The sequence below is a fragment of the Marmota monax genome, unplaced genomic scaffold (genome assembly GCF_021218885.2).
Source record: "Marmota monax isolate L192 unplaced genomic scaffold, Marmota_monax_Labrador192_F-V1.1 WCK01_AAM20220418_F8-fsc00060, whole genome shotgun sequence".
Classification (NCBI taxonomy): Eukaryota; Metazoa; Chordata; class Mammalia; order Rodentia; family Sciuridae; genus Marmota; species Marmota monax.
The window spans coordinates 11,017,120-11,029,404 of NW_026692826.1; the positions used below are offsets into that span (position 1 = coordinate 11,017,120).

General features: G+C 49.7%; 1 protein-coding gene across 4 annotated transcripts in view; it reads right to left on the reverse strand.

Annotated features, from left to right (window-relative positions):
* Positions 1-12,285, reverse strand: part of Slc66a2 (solute carrier family 66 member 2) — a 33,306-nt gene that overhangs the window by 9,634 nt on the left and 11,387 nt on the right. For 2 of the 4 annotated variants that reach the window (XM_046448604.2, XM_046448603.2), the window contains exon 3: positions 10,853-10,906. The exons of the other annotated variants lie outside the window; for them this stretch is intronic. In XM_046448604.2, coding sequence (XP_046304560.1) covers positions 10,853-10,906 — 54 coding nt within the window. The remainder of the gene's footprint in view (positions 1-10,852; positions 10,907-12,285) is intronic. 4 annotated transcript variants of the gene reach the window in all.

A 12,285-nucleotide genomic window follows, 5' to 3' on the forward strand; every position in this document is an offset into this window, starting at 1 on the left:
CCACACACACCCTGCAGGCGGGCTGCTGGGGAAGATGGAGCGGGCTCAGGGCAGGGCATCCTGCTGAATAGCATGACCACAGCAGCTTCACCTGGCCAGCAGTGTCCCTCTGAACAAGCACATGTTCCTTTCCATTTCCAAAGCACCCAAACCCTGCAGCACCCAGGGGGCCCTGGCCAGACACAGTAACCCACACCCCTCCTAGCACACCATGACCCTATATGCAGTGGATTTGAGACAGCAAGAGCCCCACACACACACTGCAACTCTCTCAATCCCTGAATCCTGGGATGCATGGGGAGAGAAACTCTCCACTGAGCTACAGAGAGACCTGACAGCCAGTTCCATCCCGCTGAGCACAGCGCGGAGCAAGACTACCTGGGGCAGCTGTGGGGACACTCCCTACACCCCACTGAGGAGGAGGTGCAGGACACTCTAAGGAGAGAACATCATGCAGCCACCAGGCTACATCCCAGTAACCCCGAAGCCACCTGTCACCGTGTCCCAGACCCTGCTGGCAATGGCCCATAACAGCCTGCGTTCTGGCTGGCAGCCTGGTGCAAGAGCATCCCCTCCTCCTTTAGTATCTTTAAGCCAACCCGCAGCAATCAGGTGTGTGGTTCTCCTAAGCCGCTAGCTGGTGACAGACAGACGACAGAGCAAGAGGACAGAGCTCTACAGAGGAGATCTCGCAGCATCACTCCAGTCAGGGGCAGAACTGAATAGGGGCCAAGCGGGCTTCCTACCTAGACCCTGCCAGACCCCAAATTGCTCTCCGAAGGGGCAGCAGAGAGGGCAAGGCAACCAGGAACCACAGGAACACTCCGTGTTTCCAAACCCCAAGGCCCTTTCCAGACAGCTCTGCAGGAGCAGTTCCCTCTGGTCCCAGGGTCCAACAGCATGTGGCACCTGGAGGCGGCACACCTGACTCCTGAGACCCAGTGGGGAAGGGGTAGGAGCTTGATCCTGTCAGAGCTGATCCCACACAGAAGCTGCGCCTGCCACCACACCCTTCCCTGATCTCTTCTCACCTCCTTTCTTTCCTTTGCCACCCTGTCCCGGTCCCTTCTCACTGCTTCCCCAGCTGGCCTCAAACACCTAGGCTCAAGCTTCCTCCTGCCTCCCCCCTCCCCCCTCCAGATGGTTTCTTCTAACTTTTTTAATTGGTTGATAGAAACTCTTAAAGTCAGTGAGTGACCTCCATGACAGCTGGGTTGTTCCTCGTTCCACAGGGAAGTGCGGCGTTGCCTCTGCAGGTCATTTGAGGCCCCAGGCCAGAAGCCAGAGTCAACACAGCACCCGGGGAAGCCAGCAGCCTGCCCAGATGGGCGGGCCACCACCCAGCCTGAGGACCAGATGTGAAGAGAGCTCCCCAACTAGGGGAGGCCCCATGAAGGACACCCTCCAGGGACCCACCACACAGCAGTCTTACCAAGCCCAATAAGAGCCAAAGTTGGAAAAGGTAGGAGCTGACCAGGGTCCTGGCCTGCCGGGAGACAAGAATACACGGTGCGGGCTGGGGTCGTGGCTCAGTGGCAGAGTGCTTGCCTTGCACATGTGAGGCACTGGTTTTCGATCCTCAGCACCACATAAAAATGAATAAACAAAATACAGACATTACCTCCATCTATAACTGAAAATTATTTAAAAAAAAAAACCTGGTGCTCTGATGGGCCCTCTCCTGAGACACCAGGTCTCCCGACAGAGGTCAACAGGAATTTCCCTGTGCTTAGGAAATAATTATTTTCAAATAGTTAAAAAAAAAAATGGTATCACCATGTTAACCTATTTCAATAGGTTTTAAAGTAAAAACCAGTTCTCCAGGAGGAACAAATCAAAGAGCTCCCCTTCCTTCCCCACCTGGTCAGACGGGCACATGGCCTTGCTCCACTGCCCCACGCTGTCTCCCTTTGACTCCAGCTGAGCGGGGACAGAGCTGTAGGGTCAGCTCTGCCCTCAGCCACCTCTTAGCCCCCTGCGGCCACAGCCCAGTGAGAATGGTGGACTTGGCCCAAGCATGGGTGGTACAGGGCTCTGGCCCGAGCCTTGCATGGGGCAGTGCCAGGTCAAGTATAGCCAGAGTCCAATGAGACAGCAGCAGGACCTGCTGCAAAAGGAGCAGGAATGGCCTGCTGGCCTCCTGTGTCCATGATCCCGAGCCAGCACCAGCCTCTCCTGCAGCAGACATGGGAAGGACAGAGATGCAGACTTGCCATTCCCAGTGATGGACCCCAGTGACCAGGGGCTGGCACTGCCCATGTTGAACCACCATGGCGGCTCCAGAGAAGACCCAGGACCAAGAGCTCTCAGGTCCCAGGTCAGACAGGACATGGCAACTGCCAAGCAGCGTGCTAGCCCCAATCTAAGGCTGCACAAATGAGGAGGCCTCTGAAGACTGCCACTGAGGCTGCACGTCACTGTGAGGAAGAGCCAGGGACAGAAAGAGGAGACCCTCTCAGGCTGCAGTGATCTGGTGCCTTCTGTGCCCCTCATTTCAGGAGCCTTTCCCTCTTTCTCCTCGTCCCCACCCTGTCCCGTCCCGGCACCTTTGCCCTGCAGAGCCAGCTGCTGCCACCCCAGCCGACGGGCCACAGTCTGAGCAGTGCTGCCTGTGCAGCAGAAATGACCCCAGGAGGCCAGCCAGGCCTTGGGGCTGCCCACTTCTACAGCAGAACTTGGAATGGTGCCCAAGCTGCCCAACACAAACCACCACAGAACCTCAAGCTGCTGAGATCATCCCTGCTGCCACAGTGGACAAGAAGGCTAGCGTGTCTCTGACCTGGCTGAGACTCCTTCCTAATTCTGGCTCCCAGGGTTTCAGGTTAAAGACAGCAGTCTAGTGGGCACTACCAGAACAGTGACTCAAGGGTCACACACACCATGGCTGCTAAGTGCGACAGGCAGCCACACGGGAGGTCTCTGGACATCAGCACATGCAGACCTAGCCCAAACCCTAGCCCTACGACTAACTCTAACTCTCACCCTAGCCCCAACCCTAGTTCTAACCCTATCCCTTACTGGAACCCTAATTCTAGCCCTAAACCCAGCCCTAACCCTAACCCTATCATTAGCTCTAGCCATAACCTAGGTCTAATTTTAACTCTAAATCAAACCCTAACCCTAAGCCTAACCCTAACCCTAACTCTAAATCTAAATTTAAACCTAGCCCTAAAACAAAACCGAGCCATTGGCCTAACTCTAATCCTTAACCAAAACAAACCCTTAACCCTAATGCTAATCTCAGCTCTAATTCTAGTTTTAAGCTGAAAGCTAGAACTAACACTGACCCTGACTCTGACCATAATACTAACCCTAGTCTAAAAATCACCCTAACCCTAACCCTAAACCTAACACTAGACCTATCACTAACCCTAACCCCAAATTTAACCCTAATTGTAACCCTGATACTTACATTCACCTTACCCCTAACCTTAGCACTAACTTAACCAAAAACATAGCCCTAATCCAAGACCTAACCCGAGCTTTAACCCTAAACCTAATCCTAACCCTAATCCTAATCAAAACCATAAATCTAGCCCTAAATATCTCTCTAAAGCTATCCATTGCAATAACCATAACTCTAGGCCTAAACCTAACCCTATCCCTAATCCTAAACATATGCATTATTCTAAACCAAAACTAAACCCTAAACCTCATATTATAATTACACTAACAATAATCATAATGCTAATTCAAACAATAACTTTAAACATTAACCCATCCCAAACTTCTAACCCAGACCTTGACTCTAGCTCTAAATCTGACCCTAACCCTAAACCTAACCCTTACATTATATGTAGGCATAAACCTAACCTTAAAACTATCTTTAAACATAACCCTAGATCTGATATTAGCCCTAGCCGTAATTCTAGCCCTAACACTAAAATAAAGCATAGCCCTCATCGTAGCCCCAAACCTAGCCTTAATCATTACCCTAACCCTAACCATAGCCCTAATCCTAATTCTAACTTTCACCTTATCTCTAAACCTAGCTATAATGCCATTCCTTACCCTAAATGTAAACCTAACCCTAACCCTAACTCTAGGCCTAAGGTGAACACTAATCCTAGCCCTAATCCTAGCCCTAATTTAACCCTATCCCTAATGCTAACCCTAACCCTAGCCCTAAGACTAACTCTAACTCTCACAGTAGCCCTACCCCTTCTTCTAACCCTATCCATTACCGTAATCCTAAACCTAGCCCTAAACCTAGTCATAACAATTGCCAAATCCTTATTACTAGTCCTAACGTAGATCTAAACTTAACTCTAAATCTAACCCTAACCTTAAGCCTAAGCCTAACATTAACACTAGCCCTAGCCCCAACGCTAATCATAAAACTACCCTAACACTAACCCTTGCAGTAAAACTAAACCGAGAAAGAGCCCTTACCCTAAACCTTAACTTAAACCAAACGTTAACACTACACCTAGACCTTACCCTAGCCCTAATTCGAGTCCTAATCTTAACCTTAATACTATCCCTAACTCTGACTCATATCCTAACACTCACCCTAGCTCTAAACACCACCCTAACCTTAAACTGAACCCTTACAGTAACCCTAGCCTTAATTCAAGTCTTAACCCTAACCCTAAAACTAAACCTGACCCTGACTATTAACCTAACACTAACACTAGGTCTATATTTCACCCTAAACTTAAACCTAATCCTAATATTAGAGGTTTAACCCCTAACTATAACCCAAAAACTAACCCTAAAAACCATAGTTCTTACATTAGCCATTGCTCTAACTCTAGCCATAACCCTAACACAAAACTAGCCCTAATCTGAGCCCTAAACCTAGCTTTAACCCTAACCCTAGACCTAACCCTAGCTCTAACCCTATCCCTTACCCTATGCCAAACCCTAAACCTAATGCTTATTCTAATCCTAATCCTAATTCTATTCCTCAACCTAACTCAAACCCTAACCCTATTAGTTGACTTAATACTAGCCCTCATTCTAGCTCTAACCATAACCCAAACCCTAACCCTAAAACTGACCCTTATTCTGACCCTAACAGTAATCATAGGTCTAAACCTGAACCGAACCCTAACATTAGCCCTATTGGTAACCTTATACCTAAACCTAACCCTAACACTAGCCCTAGACCTAAACCTAATCCTAATCTATCCATAACTCTAGCCCTAGACCTAATGAAAAACTTAGCTCTAGCCCTAATATTCACCCTTAGCCTAAAGCCAAAAACTAATCCTTCCACTAGTCTTAACCCTAGTCCTAATTCTGGCTTTCCCATTAACCATAACCCTAAACTGAACAGTGACCCTGACACTAACACTAACCCTATCTCTAAACATCACCCTAACCCTAAACCTAACCCTAAAACTATACTTAGCTCTAACTTTAACCCTAAAACTAGCCCTAATCATAACAAAGTTCTTACATTTGCCATAGCCCTAACCTATTGCAAAACCTAGCCCTACCCTAGCTTTAACCCTAAAGCTAAACATAACCCTAACCTTAGCCCTAACCCTAAACCTAGGCCTAACCCTACTATACACCTAACCTAACACTAAATCTATCCCTAACTGTAACCCAAGACCTGACATTAGCACTAGCCCTAATACTAGCCCTAACCCTAACACAAACATTAGCCATCATTCTGGCCCTAAACCTAGCTTTAATCATAACCATAAACCTAACCCTAGCCCTGACCCTAATTCTAACCCTTGCCCTAGCCCTCAAACTAACTATAACCCAATACCTTACCCTAAATGTAATCCTAACTCCAACCCTAACTGAAGGCCTAAACCTAACACTAACACTAGCCCTAATTTAGCCCTATCCCTAACCCTAACCCTAACCCTAATCCTTGCTCTAAGACTAAATCTAACTCTCATACTAGCCCTATCACTAGTTCTAACCCTATCACTTACCATAGTACTAAACCTAACCCAAACATTAGTCCTAACCCTTGCCGTATCCTTAGCCCTAGCCCTAACCATAGATCAAAATCTAACTCTAAATCTAACCCGAACCCGAAGCCTAAATCTAAGCATTATAAATACATTTATATTTAGACTCTGTGTCTACAGTGTTGGCTTCAATTATTATTTAGAATATGGTCATTAGTTACATAAAAGGCATACCATTTCTGGTGGTTTATAGAGAACTCAGTGTCAGGGGTAGGATGCTGTGTTAAGGGGGAAAGGAATGAGGGTATGTGGTTAATCTAACTTAGCAACTTTGTAAGAGAACTCTTAATGAATAGGCAGTGGGAATTTATGGAAGTAGGTATAAATTCAAAATTACCCTATGTACAAATAGTAAAAGTTAGGAGGCTGAAAGTGGGATAGAGGGAGAAAGAAAAAAGAAGAAAAATAACAAGGAAAGAAAGAAAGAGAGGGAGAAAGAAAATAAGAGCAAATAAACTCTAACACGGGAGGTCTCTGGACATCAGCACATGCAGACGTTCCCCAGAGAACCTTCTAAATGGTGGTGGGAAGAGCTGTGTGCCTTGGGCCATGACGTGCGCCCCACCCCATGCCCGTGTACCAAAGCACCACTCCAGGTGTCCAGCCAAGATAGCAGGTTCCCTCTACCCCATCACCTGCACAGGGCAATGGCTGCCAAGAGCAACAGCAGCCCTTCTGCTCCTGCCTCTCAGCCCCACTCACAGGGCAGAAAAACTCAGCACCCATCCTGGCCTTGACTTGCTCATGGAGTTCACACCAGGATGTCAGGCTGAAAAGACCAGAGGGCCCCCAGGTGTTCTGAGGGTAGGGGTCATCTCAGGAACTCACCACTGCCCTGGCCAGCTCCACACAGGGGTGTAAGATTCCGCCCCATGAGCAGGGTAATCAATTGAAAGCTCTATGCTCTCGCTAAGGGTGGGGACTAGAATGAAGCAGGGGCAGCCTGGGAACCATGAGGGTCTGCATGGCAAGCAAGAGAAAGGAGGCCCTGGCACCAGCTCAGTTTACCACACAGCCAGAAAGAGCCCTCCCAGGACAGAGCAATCCTCAAAGACTAGCCTGAAGCACAGCAGCACCTGCCCAGGTACCACCAAAATCAACCTTGCAATGGCTGCAGTTGGAGGAGTGCAGTGCCCCTGGGGGCAGACCACGCAGGAGCCCATGCACACAGCAGACCTACAGGAGGACTCAGAGGCCCATCCCCCAACCAGAGGACAGCCAGCAACCTCCCCGGCACGGGTCAGTGTCCACAGCTGCCCCCAATGTCTACCTAAAGTGTCCATCTGCAACAACCCAAAATAGAGATACACAAAGGAACAGGAAACGGTAGCCTGCACAGAGGGCAGAGAGCAGCCGCAAAGCAGGACCCACAGCCTTGGGGGAGGCATTGGACTCTGCAGGAAAAAAAAAAAAAGCCTTCAAGACAGTCAGATGTGCACAGAACCCAAGGAAACTGCAGCAACGTAAAGAATTAAAGGGCACTCGATGATGGCACCCAGCAACAGCATCAATAAAGGGGTAGAAAGGGTGAGGAGAACCAGTGGGAATCCAGGTGAAGCACACACACAGAGGCTCTCGGCCAGCACCAGGCAGCAGACGGAGCTGGTGCAAGAGCATGACCTCAAAGACAGATCACCGGGGGCTGGAGCTGTGGCTCAGTGGTAGAGCGCTCGCCTAGCATGTGTGGGGCCCTGGGTTCGAACCACAGCACCACATGAAAAATAAATAAGTAAAATAAAAATGATATTGTGGGGCTGGGGATGTGGCTCAAGTGGTAGCGCGCTCGCCTGGCATGCATGCGGCCCGGGTTCCATCCTCAGCACCACATACAAAACAAAGGTGTTGTGTCCGCCGAAAACTAAAAAATAAATATTAAAAAAAAATTTTCTCTCTCTCTCTCTCTAAAAAAAAAATGATATTGTGTCCAACTAAAATATTAAAAAAAAAAAAAAAAAAAAAGACAGATCACTGAAGATGACATAGCCCAAAGCATGAGACAGAGGAAGAGTGGCAGTCCTGCACATACGACAGGCAGGCTGCTGGGAGGAGAGAGGAGCAGCCGAGGAGAGAAGACCGGCCTGCACACCCAGACAGCCACACCCCCACACTTCAGTCTCAGTGCTGACACTCAGTAAAAACCCAGGGTCCTGAAAGCAGAACAGGGAGATGGAGTCCCTTGCGAGGGCACCAATGAGAGTCACCGCAGGCTTCTCAGCAGCAGCAGTGCCCAGGCAGCTGGCCAGGCACCAGAAAGAAGGCATCATCAACCACGGTCTGCACCTGCAAAACCCCTGTACTTAAAGGAGGGCAAAATAAAACCAGAGAATGAAGAGAACAAAATCCCCAGAGGACAGGAAGGGGACGGGACTGTCTGTTGTCAACAGACCCACCTGCAGGGAAGGAAAGCCTATGAAGCACACAGTCAGAGCCAGCACCCACAGTCCTGCCAGAAGGTAATTCCGCAGGTTGCCCCAAAGACAAGCACAGGCTGCTTGCTTTCCTCCCACGGCTCAAGAGCAGCTGTAGAAAAGAACCTGAACTTGAGGTCCTCGACACCAGCACCCAAGGTGGGCAGCTGGAGTGTTCTGGAAAGATGACTGAGGCAGTCACTCTAACAGTGAGGACAAGGAAGAGGCAGAGCAAGCAGGGCTGACCCAGGAGACCAACAACTGCTCTCTCTCTTCCCTCGTGCCTCAGTGTCTGAGGACGTGTAGCCACATAAAGCAGCAGTCAGAACACTGCACCATTAGGTGTGTGACCTACCTGGACACAATGTGTAGCCTCATCTCCCACAGAGGGAGTAACTGCACAGGAGCAAAGTTTCTGTATCTCATTAAAATTCGTCTGGGCTGTGTTTGAAGCAGATTCTGGAGAGTTAAAATGCATACTGCAATCCTCAGAGCAACTACCAAGAAAGTAACTCTCACATGTAGTTAAAAATCACTAAAGGAATTAAAATGTTACACGAGAATTAAAATGTTACAAAAGAAACTGCAAAGGCACAAGGGCTGGGGAACACCCAGGCACTTCAAAGGCAGAAGGAAAACTGCAGATATAAATTCAAACATCAACGGTATGTGTGAGTCAAATAAGCAATCAGAATGCCAAAATAAACTTCCTAAAGACCTATGTGCTGTCTACAGAGGATGCCCTTTAGATTCCCATACAAAAACGTGTAAAAGAACAGAAAAAGATACACAACTCAAATAGCAAACATAGACCCATGGCTCCACTAATACCAGAGTAGGCTTGAAACAGAAGCACCACTAGAGACAGGGTCATTCTACATGAAGACACAGCACCTACCAAGCACATCCCACAAGCACACCCCAGAACACACCAGGAAAACCACAAGGGAAAGGAAGGAAGTCAACTCAGAAACAGCTGGAGACTTTGTATCAGCTTTGTAACACTTAGGTGAAGAACCAGAAAGAGACCTGAGCCTGCACCTGGTAGGGCACACCTCCCAAGCGAGCCTGGACTGCTCTCCAGAAGAGACCCACGGCGCCTGGCAGCACAGGATGGTCTACAAATGCCACAGAATGAAGGCAATGTCCAAAAGAAACTCAGGAAATTCACAAACAGGTGGAAGTTGCAGATGCTCATAAACACACAGGGTCACAGGAGAAATTTGTAAGGAAACGGGAATCACTGAAATCACTCGCTAAAATCACTCATATGAATCTCCACCAGGAGAAACCCAGGGAAACGGAGGGAATGGACAGAATCCCACAGGGGAGCAGTACCTAGGTTCCCAGCCCTTTGTGTATCTCTTGAACACACATACACAAACCAAGGGAATGGACAGATACTAGCACAGACAAGCAACTGCAATTGCTGCAGGAAGAAACAAAGCAGGCCTGCATTTATAAGAGTGTGAGTTCATTCAAATCTTCCCGGGAGAAACCCTATGCCCAGATGACTACTTGATGCAAATCCTTCTCAAACTCATGTAAGGAACAGAGTGGAAGGGAACTCCTTCCTCCCCACTCACGTCCTATGGTCATTATTACCCTGAGTCCCAAGTCGTAGCCACAAAACTGCACTCTCACATCTTTATGACATGGACACAGATACCCTCCCACCTAGAGCAAACAGCACCTGGCAACACGTAGAAGCATTTAACACACCACCAGGAATTTAAGAGTGGCTCAGCACACAAAGTCAGCCAATGATTCTCCACATCATCAGAGGAAAAGCCAAGGCCACGTGGCCACTCCACAGTTTCAGCCAAGCACCTGCAAACCTTTAACACCAGTTTAGAAGAACGGAGGCCTCACAAGCCCAAGAGCAGGATGGGGTGTCCACTCGTACCAGGTCCAGCCAAGCAGTCCAGCAGGAAATGAAAAATAGCCAGATCAGGAAAAAAGATGCAGTCTGTGTTCACAGATGACAGGATCACAGCGAATCCTAAGCAATCCACTAAAGATCAGCTAGGGTGAGCAGACTTCTGCAAAGCCGCACAACACAGGAGGTTATGTAAGACTCAGTTCCACCAGGCAGCAGTGAAGGATGCTGGATGGAATGGAGGAGACACTGGCCTCTTCCTCCCTCCCTCCTTCCTCCCTCCCATCCATCTCTCCTTCCTTCCTTTCCTTCCTTCCCACCTTCCATCCTCCTGCTTTCCCTCCCTCCTTCCTTCCTTCATCCTTCTCTCCTTCCTCTCATTCCCTTCTTCCTTACCTTCCTTCCTTCTTTCCACCTTCTTCCTCCCTCCCTCCATCTCCTCCTCCCCATTCAGAAAATGGATGGGCTTCTAAGGAAGAAGGGTTCATGCTTGGGGCAGCAGAGCCAGGGGTTGGTTAGCTCAGGAGACACAGCATGCACCGTGGGAGGAAGCACAGAGGAAGAACTGGCAGACAAAGGTGAGAAGTGACAGGGACGCCCATGGGGGCACCCTCATGCAGCGTACATACCCAGATAGGACCGCCTGGGCGGGGCTTTGGGCTCTTCATCCCTGCTGTCTCCAGCTTCATTCAAAAAGAGAGAAGAACAAAGATGGAAGGAAGGGAGGAAATAAGGAAGAAAGAGAAAGACAAAAACAGACTGGTTTCAACACCGCAGACTGAGGTTCCCAGCCCTTTGTGGATTTCTTGATCACACACACACACACACACACTGGAACAGAAGGACTGTAAGAACTCCATTTCTGTGCTTTGGAAATTCACTTTCTAAACCATTCTCCAAGCCTACCCTTTCCCATTATCCTAAGGAAGTGAACAGAGGAAACAAAGCGAAGACTCCATCGCCCCCTTGTCACTGTCTCTAAAATCAGGCAGCATGGAGCTTCCATGGTGCCCCAGGGGCAGCCACAGGGCCAGCTCCACCCAGTCCCCGGCCAGCACTGTGCCAGCTGCGCCCACAGGCTGCTTGATAGCATAGCTTTGGGACACATGCAGTGACCTGTCCACCACCAAAGGACAGCTGACTCGACATAAAAGAGACGGGCCACAGTACAGAGATAGCCGGGGCTCCCAAGGTCAGTCATGGTCAATCCTGCTGCACTGCCCTCCATGGCCAGGATGCTAGGCAGCTCAGCAAAGCCTCATGTGGTCCTGGAGGGAGACAGCTGGACAGAGGGTGTTAGGAGCTGAGCTCCTGCCCCACCATGGTGGACGACACCTTAAAGTCAGCTGTCACAACAAACAGGCCAATGCAGACACAGAGGAGCCCCACGGCCTAGATGCAAGGCCACTCTGCTCGCCACCCGAGGGCAGCACACCCAGGCAGCTTTCCCACCTGTCAATACCCAGCACCATGGGCTTGGCCAATTCACTGCCCACGGGCACCTCTTCTAAAGATCAGGTCCACTGAAAGGGGAAGGGAGAGAACATGCTGGGACATTCTGGCATAAAACGTACCCAGAGTAAGAGCCCAGGGGTGGAAGACAGATCCGGTACCTAGGCAAGACCCACCTGGATTCCCCTGGACACACCTGCACCACCCAATGTTTCCCACCTGGAAGGCCAGATGGTCAGAGCCACTACACTTGAGAACATCTGAAGACAGATGGGAGGAATGTCCGAGGCTGACACCAGGGAATGCTTCCAAGAACCCTGTACTCCATGCTGAGCAGGGATCCAGCAGGCACCAGGACCCTGATGTGGCTGGCACCATGTCTGCCCACAGCTTCCTCAGACCCTCCAGGTCCTTGCCAGGTGGAGAGGTACACTGGCTCCAGTCCATGGAAGCAGACTGTCGACTTCCAAGACTAGGTCCCAAGGAAGAAGCAGCTTCCTCCACACTCACCAGAGGTGCTCGCCCTGGGAACCTGAAGCCATGCTGTGAGGGAACCCAGGCCTGTGAGGAGTCGCCGTGGGTGTGCCAGCCAGGGCCCGGTGACACCAGG